Source organism: Varanus komodoensis, unplaced genomic scaffold (genome assembly GCF_004798865.1).
Source record: "Varanus komodoensis strain SLA01 unplaced genomic scaffold, ASM479886v1 scaffold35, whole genome shotgun sequence".
Lineage (NCBI taxonomy): Eukaryota > Metazoa > Chordata > Lepidosauria > Squamata > Varanidae > Varanus > Varanus komodoensis.
The window spans coordinates 6,497,564-6,522,201 of NW_025335856.1; the positions used below are offsets into that span (position 1 = coordinate 6,497,564).

The following is a 24,638-nucleotide window of genomic DNA, read 5'->3' on the forward strand; positions in this document are numbered from 1 at the left end:
CTCAAAGCTGCAAGACATCTAGTCTCTTCTCTTTCCTGTGCAGTATTCTGGCTGGAGCCTGATGGAAGATGGCTCAATTCGAATAGAAGAGGCAACCGAAGAAGCTCTCGGCACATACACCTGCGTGCCTTATAATGCCCTGGGTACAATGGGCCAGTCCCCCCCTGCCCGACTGGTACTAAAGGTATCTCCTCTCTTGGTATATTCCTATGATTAAAAGCCTGTGAACGAGATTTATCACTCCCTCATCAAATACCAGTTGTGATTTGAAAGGCTGGTATACTGGGCCAAATCAGCTCAGCTCAACCAAACTACGGGACATGAGAGTGGCATTTTTAAACGATCCACAGCTGTTGGCTGGTAGGACTGCAGAGTCAGCTGGGTGAAAGGAGCCCTCCCTGAGCAGTTACCTTTGCTGCTGGCATACTCTGGAGTGTGGCTGAAGATCCGGATGTCTCAGAAATAGAAAAAGCCATCACAGATGCTTATGCGGATGGTGTGTTCTGTGGAAGGTGTGCCATTCTGCTGGGAAGCAAGCTGGTCACTCCTCAGAGTCAGTTAACTGCTGCACTGTGCGTGTGTTTGCAGGCGTTTCTGCTTGCATGAGAGCAAGCAGCAAATGAGCCCAAAGTGTGCTGGTTACTAGCAACTGCTTGAGTTGAAAAGTGTGAGAGTGCAGAGAAAATGAACACGAGAAGGTATTGCTCCCTTCTCGAGTCATGCATTACATGGGTCAGTGCTTATAGATATGTCAACATAATCTGTTAAGCATCTGGCTTTTGGCATATTCATTAATTGGCTAAAAGTCCCGCAATTAGCTGGCAGCTCTGTTTTCCGTGCTGGATGCTCAATGAGAGCAATTGGATTTTGTTTATCTATTTTCCTCCTTTCCACCTCCCTTCCCCTTTTATCCATTGCAGGACCCACCCTATTTCACGGTGCTACCAGGCTGGGAGTACAGACAAGAGGCAGGGAGGGAGCTGTTGATACCCTGTGCCGCTGCAGGAGACCCCTTTCCCGTCATCGCCTGGAGAAAGGTACCCGGCCTGCCAGAAAAATCTGCAGTGCCTTTGGCTTTTGATGAATATTACAGACAGAGAAGCCACACTCTGTCCCGGTAAGAGCAACCTGCAGGTTCAGCTGCTTCGCTTCGGGCTGTACCACTGCCGCCCCATCCCACAGGTGGGTGGGGGAAGCCCTGCTCCTTGCAAGAAAGCATTAGACACTGCGGAAACCCTAGCAGCAGTGTCTGCAGAATGGGCCTCTCTACCCCCCTTCCTCTTCTTGCTCCCCGTGCCAGGGTCTGCCAAAGCCCTGCTCCCCACTCAGGCTTCCTTCCCCCCAGTGCTTCCTTCGTCCTGTGCAGGGCAGAAAGCAGAATAGCCTCTTAGTCATCCTGCACGGAGATCTCACCTTGGCCTCTCCTGCGCCAAGCCGTGATGAGCTGCAGCCAAGTCAGGTGGTCATAGTCAGTTGGCGAAAGCCAGCATTCCAAGAAAGCAGGGCTGTGCTGCGTCGGGCAGTTTCTGCTGCCCCCAAAAGACCACGTCCAACTTTTCCTTCATCCCAATGTCCTGGTGCACCTGTTTCCTTGTCCCCGTTGCCTGTGGTTGGCTGCTTCCCCTGTGCTATGGTCAGCCTGGAAGACAGGATCTGTTGAAATAGATGCAGTGGCCACCTGGTCTATGGTTATGCCTAGCTCTGTCCAAACTACTGCCGCTGCTGCTTTGCTGCTTTTCAGCACTGGCATGAACACCAGCTGTGCCCCAGAGAGAGAGAGAGAGAGAGAGAGAGAGAGAGAGAGAGAGAGAGAGAGAAGGCTCAGAGGCACCAGCTAAGGTTCATGGCTGAGTGGGGATGCGAACTTGTCTCTTCCTAGTCCTGGCCTAGCACTCTTACTGCAACCCACACCCCCTCCCATCTGCAGCAGCTTGTGAGACCTCTGGATTGCCTGAATGATTTTTAAATCTTCTTCCTTATCTGTCATCTTTTTCTCCCAGACATTCATCAGGTTTCTCTCACTTTATCTTCCCCGGTTCTTTGAGAGAAGCAGAAGAGATAACGACAGCCTCAAAGTCACTCAGTGAACTTGGTGGCTGTGCAGGGATTTAAACCAGAGTCTCGCACGGCATGCCTGCCTCCCCTTTTTCCCTCTTCTGTGCATCTCTGTTTGCATTGTTCCCTCTGTGTATTTAGGCACTGCCTCTCCAGAATCTCTTCCAGAACTGCTGCACCAGCAAGAGGGCAGTGCTAGTCAAGAGCATGGCATGCAAGTGCAATCTCATGGTTGCAAATGGAGGGCTTTTATCATGGCTAGGGAGGAAATGAAACAAAGGAAATCCAGTTCTTGCGAGCAACCAGGCGTCCAGCTGATGACCAGAAATGGGACAAGCTGAGCTTTGTTTGCCGGTTTCCGTCTGCAGCATGGGCCAACCTTTGTGCACTTTTTTCAAACTGCCAATAAAATTTTCATAAACTGTGCCGGGAAAGCACATGACTTTAACACAATGAGCACTATTTGTACAGATAGTGATATGCCATGTGTTTGGGGATGCTGATTTTTTTTTGGAAAAAGCCACCATTTGTATGCAAAATGGCACTAAAAATGCACAATTTGACAATATTTGCACAAATAGCATGAAGGCACTTGTTTCAGAGGACTGTTTTTTTTCTCAGAAATGGCTGGTTCTGTGAAAAAGAGTGCACCAAAAACCTGTAGCTTATGTTATTTGCACAAGTCGCAGTAGTTGCAGGAAAATCACATGCCATCCAAAGCTCTGGTTGATCTGATTCATGGAAGAAGGCCTGTGCGCTTCAGGGATCCCACACAAGTGCATGGGTGGCAAAGCACTCAAATGGATTCCTCACAGATCCCTGATCTTGGTGAAGGCTGGTGAAATCTGTGGAATTGTTGCACCCCCTACTGGCCTAAATCATTTATTTATTTATTTATTTATTTATTTATTTATTTATTTATTTTTAAAAAACATTTCTATGCCACCCCATTCGCCAAAGCCTCGGGGCGGCTCACAACATAAATTAAAATATAATACATTAAAAATATAAAACAAATTAACAATATAAAATAAGTTGCCCTGGCCAGATAAAATAAGCAAATAATATTAACAATTAAAATGATGTTTTAATAAATTAATAAATTTAACTCATTAGCAGCCCCATCAGCTGCCACAATCTCTTTTCTCTACCCCCACCAAGAACAGTAGCAACTAGTTCTGTGACCCTGCAGGGAATTTCTTGTTAGAGAACATTAGTCATTTTGTCAACTGCAGTTCCTGGCATTCTTTGGATGGGGAGCTATGGACAGGAAACAGGTGCCTAGATCTGGTTTAAATTTTTTGTGCAGATCAGCCTGTGATAGTGTTTGCATTAGAATCACAGAATCATAGAAGAGTAGAGTTGGAAGGGGCCATGAAGGCCATAAAGTCCACCCCTGCTGTTGCAGGACACCAAGTCACACCATCCCACTCAGGTGGCTGTTCAGTTTCATTCTGAATGTCTCTAGTGCGGGAGAGCCCACCACCTCCCCAGGGAGCTGATATTGCATACCTAATATCCAGGAATGGATTATCCATCGACTCTGACTCTCAGAAATTAAGGCATTTATACAAATATATGGATTATGCATGCATGTAAACACTTAGTTTCACACAAGTGTGTGCCCTTACCATCACTTGTTCATCAAAATATAAATTGCATAACATACATATAAATTGTGCTCTGGTTACTTCTTCATTGACTTAGAAATATACAGGCATTGATGTCACATAGAACTATTTGTCCTAATTCTTCCTGAGTGAGGTGTTCTGTGTAATTGATACAGTAGAAAATTCAGTGACATTTTCTCTTCTTTGGGGTTGAAATGATAACACTTTCCCCCCAAAAGATGTACCTGCAAAAACCAACATGCTTACAGTTCAAAGGCTGTTCTTCAATCTGCATGTGCCTGTTGGGAAGTCTAACCTTGTTGCCCCTCAGACTTGTGGTTCTGGAGACAAAGCCCATTCACTGCAGAACTTCTGGGCCATTTCCTTGGACCACTTCATCTCACTGAAGAGCCACAGGCTGAGCTTGTGCTCTGTGGGTATCAATGGATTGCTGGTGGACCACCTCTTGATCAGTGATTACTGGGATTCTTTCAAAGAAGGTGAGACCAGGTGTGTTTTGGTCTGGTCAGCAATGTGTTGCCTGTGTACTTTGGTAAGACTGCATACTTGAAATCCTTCAGCATGATTGGTTATACCTGAACTCTTGAGAGATCTTGAGTTTGAACGCTTATGCTTGTGGTAAACTTACATTGGTAGACTACAGGGATTCTAATTAAAAATACTAGACCTTTATTTCTTTATTTCATTTTTATACCACCCAATAGCTGAGGATCTCTGGTGGGGCTGAAGATAGTCATGTGGGGCTGAAGATAGGCATCCCCGCCTTTCTTGGTGATTGTTAGAGTAAAGGGCTCCCTGTCTTGTTCCCTGCCTGCATACAGCTAGTGGTCCTGCCCTTGTCTGCCCAGGGCTCTGATGATCCGTGCAACAAGAACACCTCCTTGTTCATTCCTTGCTGTGCCTCCCTGCCCTCAAACCTTCAAGTCCTTTACTGGTTCTTTGGTCCTGCCAGCCCTGCTTTGTGCTATTCTGTCCATACCTGCCTTACTTGTCTGGACTGCCTTCTGGGAACTGACCTTGTTCTTTCTCCTGCATTGGAGTGTCCCAACAGGAAGGGCCCCGGGCCCCTCCAGTGCATGAAGGCCCTGTTGGCATAGTATGGTTTCACTCCGGTGTCCTTGCAACATGCCTCTGAGTTGTGTTCTTTCTCTCTCCTTCCCGCCCCTGTGCTTTCTCTTTTCTTTGACCAAGGTAGGGAAGCCCAGTAGAAGCAAGCACAACACCCTTCCAAGTGGCAGCCTCCAGTTCCGATCTCTCAGTAAGGATGACCATGGAGAGTGGGAATGCGTCGCTACCAACATAGTCACAAGCATAACTGCTAGTACCCATCTGACCGTCATCGGTAGGTATGGGACCCTGTGACGTGACCAAGTGCCGGGACACCTGTGAGGTGAACGCGCTGTTTGGTGCTGCAGGAAAGTGTCTTACACAGGCACAGCCATTCACTAATGCTTCTCAAGGGGAAGTGAACAACAAGAGAGGAGAACACTGGTGCTGCTCTGTTGAGCTAGTTGTGTAACAGTAGATTAAGATGGCAAGTGAGACACATTCTGCTCAAACATGTAAATAGTACCGTTTTAATCATTAAATATTCACATTACACAGCGGTACCCACCTAAGCAATTGTTTTTATTTATTTATTTATTTATTTAAAACATTTCTATGCCGCCCCCATCACAACAAAGCCTCGGGGCGGCTCACAACAAAGGCTATTTCTGGGGATCTGGCTTGGCTAAATTTGTAGAGTGGGCATTAGGATGTCATTAACTTCCTGGCAAATAGACAGGGAAGAAATGGAGGTAGTGACAGATTATATTTTCTCAGACTCCAAGATTACTGCAGATGGTGACTGCAGCCAAGAAATTAAAAGACGCTTGCTCCTTGGGAGGAAAGCTATGGCAAATCTAGACAGCATTCTAAAAAGCAGATATATCACCCTGCCAAAAGTTCGTTTTTCCCAGTTATAATGTATGGCTGTGAAAGTTGAACCATAAGGAAGGCTGAGCACCAAAGAACTGATGCTTTTGAATTGTGGTGTTGGAGAAGACTCCTGAGAGTCCCTTGGCCTGCAAAGATATCAGATCAGTCAATCCTAAAGGAAATCAATGCTGACTGCTCTTTAGAAGGTCAGGTACTACAGCTGAAGCTCAAATACTTTGGCCACCTAATGAGAAGGAAGGACTCATTGGAAAAGACCCTGATGCTGGGAATGATTGAAGGCAGAAGAGAAGGGGATGGCAGAGGTTGAGGTGGCTGGATAGAGTCACTGGAGAGGTGGGTGTGGGCTTGGGTGGACTCTGAGAGATGGTGGAGGACAGGAGAACCTGGAGGAATGTTGTCCGTGGGATTGCGAAGAGTCGGGCATGACTTTGCAACTGAACAACAACAAGGGCCCCCTACCCTTCCTTCCATTTGTGGAACACCACTTTCAAATGGGGAGTGAAGTAAAATAGTCTGGTTCGTGCTCTCTAAATGCAGAACTTCAGCAATCTGGCAGAAGGAACACACTTCCCTTTTGACCACTATTGTGGAGGACAGAAAGAGAAATGTTGAATGAAATCCTGAAGATATAAGGTTATGAAGGATGACTGAATGTGGACTTTGATTCCGCCACTGGAGAAGAGGAAAGTGCCCAGGTGGAGATTTAGCAGGAGGAGTTGCCATGGAGTAGCTGATGATGCAGCTCATGGTGTGCCGAGAACAGGAAAAGAAAAGATTAGAGAATTAATATTAAGGATGAAGGACATTTTGGAAATTGGCAGTGCTTGTGGGAACAATGATGGTACTGATCACCATAATTATTGAGTTTGGTCTCTGGATGAGGGATGTGGGAAAGCTCTCCATGTTCAGTCCATCCTGGGTGACAGCTTAAATCCCGTCATGGATATTGTCCTTAAAACAGCCAAAATAGGTAAAGTCTGAAGGCATCATCAAAGTACTAGCCAATTCATTCCTGATCCAAGGGAAAAGGGAAGCAATTCAGAACAGAAGTATCATGGAGACTATGTTGGAAGCAAGAGAAGAGAATGAAGATGCTGTGTTGCCACTGCCCAAAAGCACACACCAATCCATCATCCTGGGTGGATGACTCAGCCACTGTTCCCTCTCCTTGTTTCTCTGCCTCTGGTTTGAAGATTTCTTACATTTCAGGGGTTGATCCATCCAGCTGCTCTAGGAGCCAATGACTTGAACCCAAGGGCTGGTAGCATGGCAAAGGGATGATGAGAGGGAGGTGATGTTCTCCTTTACGCTGGGAGAAGCTCATCTTTCTTGGATGACATCTGCAGCAAATGCCACGTCTGAAAGGCAAAAGTGGAGGATGCTTCCCAGGAAGAGAAGGGCAACATTTTCCTTTAATTTCATGGTCCAGTGAACCTCCTGCGAAAATCTGTCCTTTTGTTTGTTTGTTTGTTTCTTGGCCATATCTCTAGATGGATTGAAAATAAAACCCCATTTTCTTTCAGGGCTAAGCATATCTCTCTCCCTGTAAAGGTTGAAACTAGAGAGATATTTCCTTTCGGCCTCAATACTCATCAGAGTGTTGTGGGACTGAACCCTAGGCTGTCACACTGTGGGGCTTTTGCGAGTGCTGTTAATTAATTTGAAGGGGTCGAAAGGGACCATTGGGGCAGCCATGGGTTGAATTCTAGGGCCCTCCAGCAGAGAAGGCATGCTAGGACAGCAAAAAGGTAACGGTAGGGGACAATTTGAGATGGAATATGGCAGCAGAAGAAAGAGGAGCTCAGCCAGGCAAACTCTTATCTGATGAGACGAGTTGCTCAGACTGAGAAACAGACTTTAAAGCTAGGGCAGCCTTTCCCAATCTGATACCCTCCAGATGTTTTGGACTTTGGTATCAAGCTGCCCCAGCCAGGAGCTATGCTCCAAAACACATGGTGCACATGAGGTTGGAGAAAGCTGGGCTAGAGCTTTATAGGGATTGCTGGACAGAGATAGGTCCTTAAGGGCACAAGACAAAACGAAGCGAAATGAAGCAAAATGAAATGAGATGAGACGAGACGAAACGAAACGAAACGAAGCAGTTAGCTCTATATCATCCTAGCACCATCCTAGTTGCTTAGCATAGCAATTCTGGCATCTCTGTGAATATTCTTCTTAACATCTAAACTCTTTTCTATTTTAGAATACAAGATACACAAAGCTATAGAATATAAGATGCTGGTATATGATAATTTGCACCTGTAACAAAAGTTTGCAGTGTTTGACGTGACCTTGTTCGCTGTCACTGGCCCAGCTAATCCACCCCCTTCTAAGATATCCTACCCCACGGCCTCTCCTGCCTGATTATCCGCTCTTCTCTAACAAAGAATGCTAGTGAGCATTTTGTGCCCGCTGCTGACAGCCCTGCTTTTTTCCCCTCTGCCCTTAGGCACAAGCCCCCATGCTCCAGGCAATGTGCGCGTCACCGTTTCCATGACCTCTGCCAATGTTTCCTGGGAGCCTGGCTATGATGGAGGATATGAACAGACATTCTCAGTTTGGTACGGCCCTCTGTGAGTCATCCCAGCATGCTTTGCTCTCTGCTTCTTTTCTTTCCCAGAGCACAGGGCATTGTCCTTTCAGGCTGGGTTCCCGGTTTATGTTAGGTTGACCTGTCTGAAGGTCGGTTGCATCCGTGGGGCGTGAGGAAGGGAGAGGATGCTCACAAACTCTCCTGAAGGGGAGGATTTTGCATCCTGGCACCTCAACTCTTTGCATTAGTGATACAGAGCGGGGACTGCCCCCTTTCCTGTTGGCCCTCTCTCCATCTTCCATACCAAGCCCAACTCCTGTTTCACTGGTTAGATGGATGGTGGCGGCGGCATCCATGTGTTTTCCCGATAAATCCTCATTCAGGTAGTGACCCATCCCAGACCTGCTTGTGGCTGAATGAGACGTGGACTGAGTGCATGACTGGCCCTCACATACTTGGTTTTCAGTTAACAGTCGGCCACGGCAGGCATAGGATGGTTCGAACGGGTTGCAGCATTTAGACAGGGCCTCCCCTCTGTCCCAGTTCAGATATTCCCACCACTTCCAGCTGCTGTTTGCCAATGGGGACGTTCCTGGGCGAATAGCGGCATGGGAGAGGGATCTGGACCAGGGACCCATGAGGAGGCAAAGCGTTCAATCTCTCTTCTGCCATGCCTTTGTTCCAGTTGAGATTCCCCATGTCCTGGCAGTTGTTGCCCAACAGGATAATGGTAAATCTTGAAGAGCAGCTGCTTGTTATGATTAGTTCCATGGCCACCCCCTCAGTGAGGATCCAGGAAAGCAGGCAGCTTCATTGATCTGTATGTGTATATCTTTTATAGGTCTTTTGTAAGGCTAATGGGTCTTAATTACCCACTCAAGGTCAAACCACTCCAAAATACTTTGTATTACAAGGATAGCTCACGAAGATATAGTGTTGCTGGGGAAAAGCCATCTCTGCCCCCCTCCCCTTGCAGCTACTGTGAAGTTCAGCTAAACTTGGAGGGAACAGAGCAGAAGGAGATGGAATGGGAGAAAGTTTCGGCCCTTGGAGCCTGTGAGTCCTGGCTTAACTGCACTTTTCTGCATAGTAGCCCAAAACTTCACATGCCTCTTGCAACTCACCAACTTGAATGCAGTCCACCAGCCATGGGTTCCTGGCCTGCCAGATACTTTGCGGCCACTTTATTTTTACAACTTCTATCAAAGAGAACTTGGTGGGCCTCTCTGTATGACTGGTAAGCTGTGCTTGGTGTGGCTTGAGTTACAAGACATGCAAACTTACGGGCCAAAGATAGGTGAAGTAATCTATCCCCCTTAGCTGTGTGTGAGTTTGTTAGAGGTCTTCTTTGCAGTTCTCTCTCTCTCATTCTCTCTCTCTCACACACTCTCTCTCTTTCTTTCCTTCTTTCATTTTGTTCTGTATGTTCCAGCATGATTTATTCCAATTGCTATGCACAGGGAGCAATACTTTTGCTTGGAAGTGTAACTGATTCTCATTTGATTAAAGGCAAACTGGAACGTTTGACCCACTTGTATATAACAGTCTGTATGGATGATAGTTCTTTCCCAACCTCCTTGAACAGAGCTATATAAATATGGCTTTATCTGCTACAACTTCCTATTAGAAGTGATTAATAGCAAAAGCTGATAAAGTGCAGGAACTCCTCTTGAACTTGCTGTCACGTGAGAAGTGTGTTTAGGTTTAATGTTTAGGTTTAATGCAGATATGTGTCTTGCTATAAAGGTATACTCAGTGTTGTGTGTTGATGTTGCTTTGATAGAATCTCCCTTATTGTGAACAAGTTAATCTCCAACAAGCTGCCTTGAGGGATGGGAGACCCAGAAATATTCAGGTTCAGGCCAGTTCCCCAAACTACATTGTGAAGTTCAGTTCGGCTGATTCCTGCTTCATCTGTGACATGCTTTCCAGTCCATTCCAATGGGAAGAGTACACATTGTGAGTGAGAATAGAGCACACTTCTGTGTGCATGGCCTTAAAAGTGCAGACTTCCCCACTGACTGAAATGTCAAAGTGCATGTTTTAAATGCAGTTTTGAATGCAAATGCAAATTTGGGAGTGGATGGACAGTTTTCCTTAAAAAATGCATTCCGCTGGCATTGATGGAACTGCAATTATTTTATGTTCCTAAACTTGATATATCAATATTAGGCATTGCTGGGAGTTACTACTGGAAGTCTGGAATAAATTTGGTGGCAGGGTCATGCTGCTGCTGGTGGTAGGTGATGCTAGGAGACCTATAGGCACTAGCAGATGGATGCCTGTGGCACTCAGGGAGCTTTGGCTGTGGGGTGGTACAAAGATAAATGATGATACATAAAGAGGGTCAGCTGCAGGCTGTACCTTAGTCACAAGCCTGTATTCTCCACAGCAGAGAGGTCTAAGCGTAGTCTGGAGATTTTTAGTGAGGCTAAGACTCACCAAGGTCCGTGTTGGACTGAAAATAGTAGCCCCTAAAAATACAACCCGAAAATCCACAAGGCAAGCTCAGAAATGTACAGGCATTTTTTCCCTCCCCACGGGTTGCCTCTAAGCATGAACTGGGTAAATCCTGATCAAAAATCATTCGAAGTGAATTACTTATACCTGTAGGCTTGAAACACATTTTCCTGAATTGTACCCCTAGAGTCAGTTCACACGTTTTGTTGTAAGTCATTTCATACTGAATAATCAAGTGATGTGTGTACATGAACGAATCGTCTCCTAAGGAGAAGGATGTGGAGGGATATGGCGTAGCGCCATAATAAAGCACATGATTTGCATGCAGAAGGGACCAGCTTTGGTGTCTGGCAGCTGCACATGCTCCTGCTCTTACAGGTTTGTTGCAGGAGCTAGGAAAGAGCCGCCTCAGCCTGTAACCCCGGAGAATGACTGCCAGCCAGAGAAGCGGGCATGTTGGTGCAAGGCTGCTTGGGCAGACTCTGGAAAGCAGCAGCAACCTGTTTTGGCCTCGCCCAGAGGGCTAATTTTTCACTCTGCTTCAGAGCCACTTAACATTTCATTGATTTTCAGACTGGATGGGTGGCCGGGATGCACTGAATTTTGGTCATGCTTTCCTGTCCGATCCTTGGGACTTCCTTCTGCTTTTGTTCTTTTCCTCCTTTCCCTTTCTCCTCTCCCAGTCATCCTTAATTTAGCCTGAGGGAGTCTACTGAAAGTGTATAGACTGGATACACTGTTCGTATTAAAAAACCCTTTGGCTCCAAGGGAGCATCCTGGTGGAGCCTAGGAAGTGAAGGGTTACATGTGGCGAGACAAGAGGGGAGACAGAAGGAAGGAGGAGATGAGAGGCCTTGGGGCCAGAAGGGAGAATAGGGGAAAGGGAGGGGGAAAGCTCAGACTGATTGGGGGAATAGGCTTAGAAAACAAGATTCGTGCAGCTGCTTCTGTGATTAAAATCTCCTTGAGAAGGAATGATTAAATTGCTTTCCTTCCATGAAGACTTTTCTTACCTTGGAGGGGACTGGCCAGCTGCTTTTCCTGCTTGCTGCCAACTTGCACTCCCTGCCATCACACTCTTGGCAAACAGTGATAATTCCAGGTGATGATGGCCATTTCCTCCTCCTCCTCCATCACAGTATGAAAGAGTGTGGAGTTTTGGTCTATGTTTGCAGAGAAAGTTCTCAGAGGTGTGGGGAAAGAGGACTAACATTTGTGGCAGCCGCCTCTGTGGGAACCTAGTGCATTGAACAGAAGATGCTGCTTTCTTTTTCGAATCCCTGGGGCAGAGTGGCATTCAAAATCTCCTGTTTTCAGGGAACCTGCTCCATCTTAACTCCACCTCTGCTAAGCATCCTGTGCATTCAGTAGTGCATGACTGCTTTGCTCGAGGCACTGGCCAAGGTAGTGTGGCCTTACCGTTGCCTTGCAGCAACTTCCCTTATCAATTCTGCATCGCAGGGCAAGATCAATAGCCGCAGGCTTCTCTGCCATTACTGACTTTCTCACTGAGGAGCCCCTAAATGGCCTTTGCAGAACCCAGACTACTCCTGAATGTGGCTTGAAAGTCAATATCCTAAACTTCTCATCTGTTAATGAACACTGTTAATAAATAAAACACAATAGCACTGTCTGGTGCTATTGTATCCATTCTGCCCAAGTGAATTGTTGATAGCTTCTTGTTTGTTTATTTTGCAGCTTGAACATTCAGATAGTGGTCTTCCCTACCCATAGGGTCTTATCCAGACCTCTCCAGGCATCCCTATGGGCTCCTCTACTCACTTGTTCAAATAGCTGGTGGTGACACATACCAGAATAGTTCTGGGCAAAGCAAAATAACTGGCCAGAGAGGGTGGCTGTGGCACTCCAGAAGCGAGTAGAACTGGCAGGGCAAGGGATGCTGAACAAAGTTCAGGGTGAGAGCCAGTTCAGGAGAGCCAGGGTGGTATAGTGGTTAAGAGCATGGGACTGGGACTCAGTCGACCTGGGTTCTAGTCCCCGCTCAGCCATGGAGCCAACTGGGTGACTTTGGGCCAGGCACAGACTCTCAGCCCAACCTACCTCACAGGGTTGTTGTGGTGGGGATAAGATGGAGGAGGAGAATGATGTCAGCTGCCTTGAGCCCTTTGTAGGAAAAAGGCAGGATATAAATAAATAAATTTAAAAAAATTAAAAAAAAAGTTGCAGAATCAGGAAAGACAGAGTAAAGAGCAGAGTTTGTGCATGCAATTGCAGAGGCAATCTTATTTACTAGCATGGTTTGCTGACAAGTGGGACCTGAATGGAGAAAGCGAGAGCCCGTAAATTAACCCGGGGCTAGAAAAGACCTGTGGATAGTTTTTCAAAGAGCTGAAGTTCCTCAAATGACAGGGCATCCACCAAACCGCCAGAAGAAGTGCAATTTCAGTCCATCCGTGGCGGATGGACCCAACAGGTGCTGGCATCATTGATCTCTGTGCTGTTGCTCAAACTGCTCCATTGCCCAGCTTTTGTTGCGTCACTTGGATCAAGCATTCTGTAGAATTCGTGGTGCAGAAGAGCATTTGCATGTAAATAAGCCATCGCCGTTTCATTGCTCCAACGCTCCACCTTCAGTAGTGCTGTCATAAGCAGGGTCTGGATCGGAGCCATAGTGGAGGAAATTATAATTTGGACATGCCCGTTGCTCCAGCCACTGAACAAGTAAACCTGGCAGGAGGCAGAATTCAGTTCTGTGGCTAATTTGGCAGTCCCAACAATGGCATATGAGTAAGCCTAGACTCCACCTACCTATCTCTTGGCTGAGCCAGTGTTATGCCATCAATAATAAGTGGTTAGATTTGCCATGAGAAGTAATCAGAGCCTGATGCAGTGAAATACCCATGGGCAGCAGAATTGCTGGTTGAAAACATATAATTTCTAATCATTATTGAACTGTTTGGGGCTTTCATGATTTCATTAATTATGTCTCTTTCAGTGACAAGCTGAAAATAAATCCCAGCTCCTCCCTTTTGCTCACACTGCAGAACAGCAGTTTTTAGTCTTGGCAGATAGTTTTCTGGCGTGAAAGATGAGGATTTATGAATGGGTGGGTGTGTGCTGCATGAGTGGAGAAAAGCCACAAACAAGTCACTGAATTCAGCTTCCTGAACATTTCAGCTTACCTGAAAAATAATCACATATCTAGCCCATATGATCTGGACACTACACATGAAAGTGTATGGACAGCTGCTGCTGAAATTACAGGAGCCAAAGAAGCTGTAAAATAAAATGGGTGGAGATCAGGGTGTGTGGAAGAACTAAATTATGTAGAGGACTTTGGTGGATTCATGCAGTTCACAGAATTCACTTTCCCTTGCCATGTAATTTGAGTTACATTCCTGTGGAATTCTTACCTACGTTTGTATTCTTTTAGCCTGGTATTGGGTGTCATTGGGCCCATCTCCCAAACAGCTCCATTGTTCATTAAAGGATTGTCTGTCTGTCGTTCTGTCTGTCTGTCGTTCTGTCTGTCGTTCTGTCTGTCTGTCGTTCTGTCTGTCTGTCTGTCGTTCTGTCTGTCTGTCTGTCTGTCTTTCTTTCTTTCTTTCTTTCTTTCTTTCTTTCTTTCTTTCTTTCTTTCTTCTCTTTAATTCCACCCCCCTCAAAGAACCTATCCCTTGGATTGTCTTTCTTCTATCTTGCCAGGATGAAGCGGGCACAGTTTGGACCTCATGACTGGCTCTCTCTTCCAGTACCGACTGGCCCCAGTTGGCTTCTTATGGATAACCTAGAACCGGAGACTGCCTATCAGTTCAGTGTCTTGGCCCAAAACAAGCTGGGCACAAGCTCCTTCAGTGAGGTGGTCACTGTGAATACTTTAGGTGAGCTCCAGAGTACACTAACTGATTAACCTTTGTGCTCTCTGGTGCCCTCCAGATGCTTTGGTCCACAGCTCCCATCAACCTCTATCTAGCTTGGTTTTATGATGGGATTTTATGATGGGATTTTATAATTGGCCAGGTCGACTTATTTTATAATGTTAATGTGTTTTATATTTTTAGTGTTTTATATTTTAACTGATGTTGTAAGCCGCCCCGAGGCTTCGGCAAATGGGGCGGCATAGAAATTTTTAAATAAATAAATAAATAAATTTATAGTCTGAAGCATCTACAGGGCACCAACTTGATGAAGAATATATCGTGTGTTCTCTTTTTAAATGAAACAACTCTTTTCTGTCATACCAACCTGTTGTTTCTATATGTAACATACCAAATGGCAATGCACGTGGCACGAGGAGCTCATGAGATGAATGAGATGCTGGGAATATGGTGATTTCAAGTGTGGGTGAATACTAAATAATTATGCTGCAGGTGTTATGAAAAAGGTGCATTTTGAGGAGGGACTTGAAGGAAAGGGGAGAGAGACACAAAGCACAGGGCTAGCCCTACCTTTAGACCAAGCGACGTTATTGTTCCAGGTGGCAGATGCTGGGAGGTAATGGCAAGCTCTTGGAGTTGAGAATGGACTACATCTGACCCCTAAGGTCTCCAGAGGTATGGTAGGGGATGCCTTCCTATTGTCCGTGTTAAAGAATGGTTCAGCTGGCTTTCCTATATGGAATGTAAGGGCTACTACCTTGTCCTTTGGTAGCAAGACCAGCATAGGTATTTATACAGTTTTTCGAGGGAGTGCCAGACATAAGAGAGAGTGTTAGAAAAAGTGATAGCCAACCACTGGCTGGTGTGCGACAGACCAAGTGCAAAATGAGTGACGAGTGCTCTTCTAGTACAAAGGGAGTCCTTTCCCAGGTGGCTCTTCTTGCATCCATTCTTAAAATGTCTGCTTGTCCCTTCTCCCCGACCCCTGCACCCCCTTTGATTTTCAGCATTCCCTGTCACAACTCCAGAACCCCTGGTGCTGGTTACTCCACCGAGGTGCCTAACAGCCAACCGGACACAGCAAGGAGTCCTTTTGTCATGGCTTCCTCCAGCCAATCATAGTTTTCCGATTGACCGATATATCATGGAGTTTCGGGTAGGAGAAAGATGGGAGATTTTAGATGATGCCATCTTGGGGAGTGACAGTGACTTTTTTGCCAAGGATTTGACTCAGGTAAGAGGATGCTTAGCCTTCAAACTGTGTTCTGGAAATCTGGGCTTGCCTTTCCCAAAATTAGGCCCCCAGATAGGGCTGGACTAGAGCCCCATTCTCACCAGCCCCCATGGGCAATGCCTGCAGATGATGGGAAATATAGCTCAATAAGTTTGTGAGTCTTGAGCTTGGTAACAGCTTGCAGCTTATTAAGGATTCCTTAAGGAGCAAGTCAGTAATGGGAAAGAAGTTTTCCTGAAAGAGGACTTGTCTGTCCAACTACCGATCTTTCTCTGCAATGTACAGCAACAGTGGGGAACACTGGGTGTGAGTCAGAGTGCTTTGCGAGGACAAAAGTCTCACCTGTCTCATGAACTGACCATGTATCCTAGAATGGGTCCCCAAACGGATAATGATGACACCATCCACTCTCTTTAGAAGAAAGGTTCTTCCTAGGTCCTCCTCCCAGAACTAGGCGTGCTTCTGAAATTTTCCTCATGCAAAGTTCTCCCTTTCAATTACCTGTTGGTACTGCAGTATTAATAAATTGCTATGTTTCTGTCTTTAAATTCCAGATTTATGTGTGGGGAGCTGTGTCTTACCCGCTACCCCCAACTTGCATTACTAAGTGCCTCTGTGCATTGATAAAGAAGCAATCTTAATGTGGTTTTTATGTGTACCAAAAGTCTTCTTGTGTTCTATTGATGCACAGGAGTGCACGTGTCCTTTGGAAAACATTGGATGGAAAGGAACTCCGTGCAGTCCAAGATTGCTTTTTGAGACGAGTGTGCAGATGTGCTTTGGTAGCATAGAACAGTGGGTGGAAAAAAGACACTGATGACCTGAAAGCCATGACAAACTGCTTGCTCCAGCATTAACATTTATTTGGGAAATACTAATTTAGCTGGAATTTAGGAGGAATAGATTGCAGGGCAGGGCAAATCCATGAGACAACTAAGTCATGGCATAGCGGAAATGTACTCATCTTTGCACAAAACTCCAGATATGACATCACTGAATACTTTTGATCGGTCGGAACTGTATTTTTACAGTGTAACTTACACATAACTGCCCTCTTTTCAGGAAGGAATTTTTGAAGTGTATGCAATGCCAAAATGTGTATTTTGCTATTCCTCCAGTGAATTCCATTTATCAACCCTTGAGCAAAACAGCTAATGCCCAGTATCTCTTCGTGCATAGATGCATAAATTCTATTATTGAGTGGCATCTTCAGTGTGAAAGGGAGAACTGGTTTACACATGAATGTTTGTCACATAATGAATATGTGACTTGCATGTGTGAATCCCAGATCAAACACCCAATAAAACTTTCTTGTTCGATGCTTTTTCATCCATTCGTTTTCAAGACATGAACTAGTGAGTGGTTATGATTTGTTTGTTCTGCCAGGCTTCTGGTTTGTTTTGAATTCCCCCTTGCTGTGGATACGTTCTCTTCTATGAGGATGCTTGTTTTTGTACATTATGTATCTTTAATGTTGGAAGCTGCTTTGGCAGCCCCTTTGAGGGCTGAAACGTGGCATACACTTTAATAGATGAAGTGTTAAATTATCAAGTGATGTGCATGTATGTACGAGCTGGACTCTCTTGATGCATTTTGGAAACCCCGTGGTCCCACCTGTTAGTTTCGGCATGATCCTACATTCTAGACCAGATTGATCAATTCTTTCTTCTGGCTTGACCACAAATGCTGTGACCTGCCAATTCTACATACCACAGGTGGCTAATTTCCCTACACATGCAAAGGTAATTCCCTTGCTTCGGCAGTGGGAGGATAATATTTCTAAATTAAAAAACGGGGCCATCTGTTGCCACGATCAGCAATGCCATTTGCTTTTCGTTGGGAATGTTAGAACCGGCAGCAGCCGGCTGTGTCTGGTGACATGCATATTTTACACCGTAGGACACATGGTATGAGTTCCGCGTTCTGGCTGTCATGCAAGACCTCATCAGTGAACCCAGCAACATTGCTGGTGTGTCCAGCACAGGTAAGGATGTTCTCCAGCTTCCACCAAGCATTTTTCGCCTACAGAATCCAGCCTACACAAAGGCAAGCTGACGATGTGGCTGTGTTCCAAGTTGCATTATTTTGGGAAGCAGTGATATCACATGGATACCCCGGAGTTTTAGAGTAATCTTCCTTGAGAAGCTTGTTTGCTGTTTTCCCTGATTCCTTTTCAAGACCCAGACTAAGGCTACAAGCAGTCTTTCTGGACTTGTCTAGACTTGTCTGGTCTCGTCTAGATTCGTCTAGACTTGTCTGGTCTTTTCTAGACTTCTCTAGACATTATTAGGCATCCATAAGAAAATTGGGATCCCTAGCTCTGACCTTGGAAAAGTGCTTTGGGGTTGGAGCTGCAATGCCAAATTTGGAGCACCTTCCTTTTGACTTTGCAGCTGAAGTGGTTCTTTCCATGGTGGCTGCAGCTCTAAAATGTATGAGGAGGTGGTATCCTTGGGGGGCAGTGGGGAGAAGCAAAGCTCTGCCCGGGCACAAAGAATCCTGGCAGTTTTTTAACTTCTCCTTCCTGTGAGGAGGAGTAAAACACTTAGCTTGACTCTTTGCTCCATCTGCCTTTGGTTGGATGCCTGTAATCCACATTTGATGGCACTGTAAAATATTCTGCCAAGGACTGGGAAACTGGGAACATTGCTGGTTGCTTTTGGTGACCATTTTTATTCCATTGGTCATTTATTAATGTGGTTTTATTTTGATCTTTTAAATATTAATTATGTATGTGACACTGCAAATCTGCACAGAAAGTTGGTTTATAAAAATGGCGCTAATAAAGAAGGCATTTTACTTTAGTCTTCCTCTGTCTCCTTAAACAGAAGATGCTTGAATCTAGACTTTTTTCCTAGATAGCTGCACCTACCAAGAAAATCTCTGCTGGGAGTTTTTGTGTTGAGGGAATACAAGCCTACAGTGAGATTTGCTGCCACAATGGTCCTTCTCATATTTCCAAATGGAGAATTCTTTAAAATTGTGAATTTTGCCCAAAGTCATATAAAATCTTGCAAAAGTGGTGCAGCATGGCAGCACTGGTCCTTTTCACCTGAAACCATCTCAGACGTGGGTGCAGAAGGTATCGCTGAAAGAGTTTCACTCATCTATTCTAGCCGAAGTGGCCTTTCTCTGCAGCAACGGTGCCAGAGCAGAAACATCCTAACAGGTCCTCCTGTTCTCTGTCTCTCCCAGACATATTTCCACAGCCAGACCTAACAGATGAGGGTTTGGCCCGTCCTGTGCTGGCAGGGATAGTTGCCACCATATGCTTCCTTGCGGCTGCCATCTTGTTCAGCACTCTAGCTGCCTGCTTTGTCAACAAGCAACGCAAGCGGAAACTTAAGCGCAAAAAAGGTGAGCCCATCTTGGCCTGTTTTGCTGGTAACCATCTTGGGGTGAAGATGGACAGACTTCTAAAGTACACTAGATGTAATTCCAGAGTAAACACATTGCATTCTGAGGCATTTGTTTTCCAGGACAGAGAACATGTGGTCAGCTCTCACTTTTCTACCATCCTTAGAATGTCCTTCTGTGCACTTGTCTCCATTGCCCTTGAGAACAAAGTGATACCCAAACAGAAATGGTAATCCACTCTTCAAATCATGAATTCCTTAATCCGGTGTCTGGGGAAAGTTCTTCGTTCTTCTGAGATATCATTGGACTGATAGCATTGTTGCACAAGCATGCCAACAAAATGTATTTTGGAAACTGTAATATATTGCATGTCCTCACATGTTTTGCGACACTCTGTGTGGTCTACAGTTTGCCCTTCAGTTGCTGTGGAGCAGCTGGAACAGGTCTGAGCAGCTGCAGTGTGAGGAGCAGGAGATGTGGAAGAGCACACCCACCTGCAAATTCCAGAGCTCTTCCTCACCTGCCAGTTGTCCCAGCCTGTGCCATCCCCTTCTGAGCTCCTCCTCCTTGGATTCCTTCTGGATCCAGTATCCTTCCAGTATCCCCTTAAAGTATGAACCACCAGCACGTGGATCTTAAAGCGAATCAAGCGAGAAGGTGATGGTGTGGGGAACACTGATACACTCAAGAAAATTCTTGAGAAAAGTCACCTCAGTTGATGAGCTGTACACAGAAAGGAAGCGAAGGAACAAATGAAAAAGGAATGTTGAATAAGGGCTAGATGCTGATCTATATGGCTGTTTCTGCAAACAAGATTATTCTGTTTATTGCACTGAAACTATTTCACTGATTCGTTTGGAAAAGAGCAACCAAATGGTTAAAGGAACAACATTCCCGAAGAATGGGCATTGCCAATCACATCTTTGCATTTTCATCAGAAAGTAAATGGTTTAACTATTCAGCCTCGGGGAAACATGCAAAAATGGGGGAGTTTACATTCTTGGGCAGGCAGACCATGAAGACACAGATCTATAGCCACAAAGTTGGATTGAATAATGAAAGCAGCCATTTGCTCTTCCAGTGTTGTAAAGTTACACTTGTAGTTGTCAAAATGGCATGGAGAATCCATTTATGTTGACTTTGTGTTAAGTTCCAAGAAGCAGATGGAAAATTATGTTTATTTATTTCATTTGCATACCATTCCCTAGCCAAAAAGGCTCTCTGAGCATTTTACAAAGTTGAAACATATAACTGAGAAGAACTTGCACATCCGCAACTATGAGAGAATGCCATGTCACAAAATGTAACCACATTATTACCTCCTCCCCAAAAGAGATGGCCAAACAGATGCGTACGGACATATTTGCCCAAAATCTGGCACTGTCCAGACAGTGAAATCTTGAGGCCCAGATAGGTCCCCCCACCCCAATCCTTCCAGTTCTTGGAAGAATAGACAGGGAAGTAAAAATACTCCAAGTGAGTTCCTGGCTTGGAAGTTCATTGGACAGTCATCCATACCCCATATGGGCAGTGTAATCATAATAAAATCTACCGATGGAGAGCTTCATGTTACATTTCAGAGGCAACTCTTGGAGTAGCCACATGTGGGGGCAGGAAATGGGCAACCCTGGTGCAGGGGTGGGCCATACAAGGGAGGCGGTTATGCAGTATGAGTGTATGTCAACTTTTCCACCCCCATGCCACCAGCATGGTTAATGGTTAGTTTTGCTCCACAGGGCAAATAGCAGCTCCATTGGAATGGAGAAATGGGAGATCCACTGAGGGTCATGTGCTCTCATGTAGTTTGATATACAGATACAAGATACCTTGGTCAATGCTATCCTTGCATCCCTTTAGTAATGTCTCCTGCTCTCCTCGTTATTCTTTTCCAGACCCGCCTCTTTCAATAACCCACTGCAGGAAAAGTCTAGAGTCTCCGTAAGTACCTCTTTGTTGTAAGCACTCTGTATTAGAGGACCCTCACACGTGATTTCATTGCATGTGCATTTAGCTATTTGCTCTCCCTTGCACCAACAATAAATACATTTTGAGGAGTAACTCCTCCCTATTACAAAGGTGTTCCCATTTATCTGATCGTATTTGAAATTGTTCTCTACCTTTGTTACACAAATCCAGAATGCTATTCGTAAAGGGATCACATGTTAGTTCACATGAAACAAAGAAATCACATTTTTTAAAGGCTGGGTTGCTGTGAATTAAGTGATGTCCCAAGATGCTTCTAGCATCAGGACAGCTTTGACTATTGGGCAGTATTAAAATGTAATAAATAAATGCATAAATAAATTCACAACAACCTATGTTGCTTTTACATGTGAACTGTCATTTTTGGTGTTGTTTTGACTTTGCATCTCCTCCTCCTCATCACCACCATCCTATTTTAACTCGAGCTGGCTTGTTCCCTTTATCAACGGAAAAAAAATTGTGTTCCTTTGTGCCTGGCCAGCTACTGTTCCAGCTTTGGTGCGAAGGAAATTTCATAAGATGGGCTCCCTCTTTATGACCCATCCACCTTTCTTTCATTCCTGTGGTCCAGGTTGTCCTCTGGCAAGGTGAGTCCTGAGAGCATCCGAACCCTTCGGCCCCCTTCTGAATCCTCTGATGACCAAGGTCCACCTGGCAAGCGGATGTTGAGCCCCAGCAAGGAGAAGGAGCTGTCCCTTTATAAGAAGACCAAGCGGGCCATCAGCAGCAAGAAATACAGTGTTGCCAAGGCTGAGGCAGAAGCAGAAGCAACCACCCCCATTGAACTCATCAGCCGTGGGCCAGATGGCCGTTTTGTTATGGACCCTTCAGAGATGGAGCCCTCACTCAAGACCCGCCGGATAGAGGGCTTCCCCTTTGTGGAGGAGACTGACATGTACCCCGAGTTTCGCCAGTCTGATGAAGAAAACGATGACCCCGTGATGCCTGCCTCTGTGGCAGCCCTCAAGTCCCAGCTGACACCTCTTTCCTCCAGCCAGGAGTCTTACCTTCAGCCACCAGCATACAGTCCCAGATTCCATCGGGGCCTGGAAGGGACGAGTGCCCTGGAGAGCCGCCTCCAAGCCACTGGCCAGGCCAGGCCTCCAGCTCCCAGGCCATTCCACCACGGCCCATATTATGGTTACCTCAGCAGCAGCAGCCCTGGAGAGATGGACCCTCCACCTTTCTACATGCCAGAGGTCAGCCCCCTCAGCTCTGTCATGTCCTCCCCTCCTCTGCATCCTGAAGGGCCCTTTGGCCACCCCACTATCCCCGAGGAGGATGGAGAGAATGCTTCCAACAGCACACTGCCTCTGACCCAGACTCCAACAGGGGGCCGGTCCCCTGAACCATGGGGCAGGGCTGAGTTCCCTTTCAGTGGCCTGGAGTCTTCACCCATTATGTTTCCTCACCAGCTGCACCAGTGCGAAATGGCTGAGAGCATGCAGCCAAAGGCCAGTCTTCCTAGGGGGCCACCACCTTCCTCCCTCCAGGTCCCTGCGTCCTACCCTGGCATCCTGGCCCTGGAGGCACCAAAGAGTTGGACTGGCAAGTCACCGATCAGGAGCCAACCTTCTGTGCCCACCGCCACCAAATGGCAGGACAAACCTATGCAACCAATGGCGAGTCAAGGGCAGCTAAGACATACCAGTCAAGGCATGGGCATACCTGTGTTGCCTTACCATGGGCCGTCCGAGTCAGTCAGCCACAGCGGCACAAGCACATTCGGCCTGGACACCAGGTGGTACGACCCCCAACCTAGACCTCGGCCCAGCCCTCGGCAAATCAGGAGGGCTGAGCCCAGTTTACATCAGGTGGTGCTACAACCTTCAAGGCTTTCCCCCCTGACCCAAAGCCCCCTCAGCTCCCGCACTAGCTCACCAGAGCTGACTGCACGGGCCAGACCACGACCAGGCCTCATCCAGCAGGCGGAGATGTCCGAGATCACCCTGCAGCCTCCGGCAGCGGTCAGCTTCTCCCGCAAGTCCACTCCATCAACAGGATCTCCTGCCCAGAGTAGCCGGGGAGGGAGCCCCAGCTTCCGACCTGCCATGGCCTTCACCTCTTTGGCCACTGGCTATCCCCCCTCTCAGTGCCCTTCCCTGCCTGTGGAGCCCATGGATGTCTTCGGTCCAATTCCCTCACCAAGGAGGTCTGGGGAGGAGATTCTTAGGCCGGAGCCAACACCGACAACCAGTTCAGGGTAAGTGTTTGTGTGGAAGCAGCCTGCCTCCCTTTTATCCAGCCCTCCTTTCCCTCCCCACCTTACCTGCTCCCGTCCCTTCCCATGAGTTCTTCCCCTGCCACCATCAACCTTATCCTTAGGGTTTGTCTAGGCACACTGCAGCATCCCTTTTGGAGATGACCTTCACCTGCCCCTTCTAGGCTTTTTCCCCCACCCGCAGTGAAGCTGGTATTGTTGGGTCACCCCCTGCCAAGGTGTCGCTGCTCATCTTAGCAGGTTAGAGTAATGGAGTACCTTACCTTTGGGATGATTTGCAACAGTGTGTTGTTGGTTAGCACAAAAGTCCACTTTTCCGCCTCCCAAGAAATAAAAAAACCTAGGCTTGATTTTTGTTTGAAAGTTGTGTGCTGGGATGGACAAAGAGGGTCCAAATGTCTACAAATGACATGTTTGGGGTTTTTTTTGGGGGTTGGGCATTTATTTATCTATCTATCTATCTCTTTTTGTGCTGGGTAGATGAATCCCAGAAATTACCAGTATTTTCCTCTTCTAGTTCCTGGCTGTTTACTTTCCTTGGACATTAAGGCCTTGGGGCTGCTCTTTGCCTTCTTCACATCCTTTCTCCCCCGAGAGGGTTTGTCATCCACCATGACTGAAACATGGCCACACGAGCTGCCTTTTTCCACATCATCTCCAAAAGGGGTGCTGCAGCCCCCCAAGACTTGGGCATGGCAAGAGAACAAGACAGTAGCCACATGAACAACTTGTAAGGAGAGAACAAAAAACAAAATCCACCCCAAACATACAGAAGTCAAAACAGAAGCTGCCAGCATTCTTGGATCCTGCCCATGAAAGAGATTGCAGCTGGCTTTTGCTCAAGAAGTTGGTTTTCCAGGTACCAGGGTTGCACCAGGCAAAGCGTCTCTTTCTTTCTGTCTCTTCCTTCTTTCCCCCACCCCTCTGCCTTTCACAGCACCTGTAGGCGTGTTCTCTCCTTCCATTCTTTTGTCTTTGTTGAAACAATTTTTTTTGTTCTCCATGTAGTAGAGCTTGGCCCCTCCCACTTTTGATCCCCGACCCCATGGAAATGAGTGATTCCTGGCTTGATGCAAACATTGTAGATCAAGGAACAGTTAATGGCTCGATGTAAACATGTGTTGATCCACTGGGATTGAGAAAGGTGGGGTACTAGAGTGTGTTGTCAGACGGATCTGTGAGCACGTGCTGTTACTACTGCTAGGGTTGCTCTAGAAAGCCTGAGACATTTGAGTGCCGTGTGGGAGACTAGTTTTTACCCCTTGCAATGCTCCCCACATTTCACCTATACTCTCTGGTACCTGGAAGCTCTTAACCTGTTAGAGACCCATACAGCATGAGCATTGGTTGCTGCTTTCAGGAGATTGGCTTCATAGGGCAAGAG

The 24,638-nt window shown here is 46.4% G+C and overlaps 1 protein-coding gene across 1 annotated transcript in view; it reads left to right on the forward strand.

The window, feature by feature from the left end:
• Window positions 1–24,638, forward strand: part of IGSF9B (immunoglobulin superfamily member 9B) — a 122,864-nt gene that overhangs the window by 69,377 nt on the left and 28,849 nt on the right. The window contains exons 9-18 of the mRNA XM_044439579.1: window positions 44–184; window positions 921–1,037; window positions 4,878–5,028; window positions 8,077–8,188; window positions 14,287–14,462; window positions 15,467–15,693; window positions 17,593–17,677; window positions 18,889–19,050; window positions 20,943–20,988; window positions 21,605–23,236. Coding sequence (XP_044295514.1) covers window positions 44–184; window positions 921–1,037; window positions 4,878–5,028; window positions 8,077–8,188; window positions 14,287–14,462; window positions 15,467–15,693; window positions 17,593–17,677; window positions 18,889–19,050; window positions 20,943–20,988; window positions 21,605–23,236 — 2,849 coding nt within the window. The remainder of the gene's footprint in view (window positions 1–43; window positions 185–920; window positions 1,038–4,877; window positions 5,029–8,076; window positions 8,189–14,286; window positions 14,463–15,466; window positions 15,694–17,592; window positions 17,678–18,888; window positions 19,051–20,942; window positions 20,989–21,604; window positions 23,237–24,638) is intronic.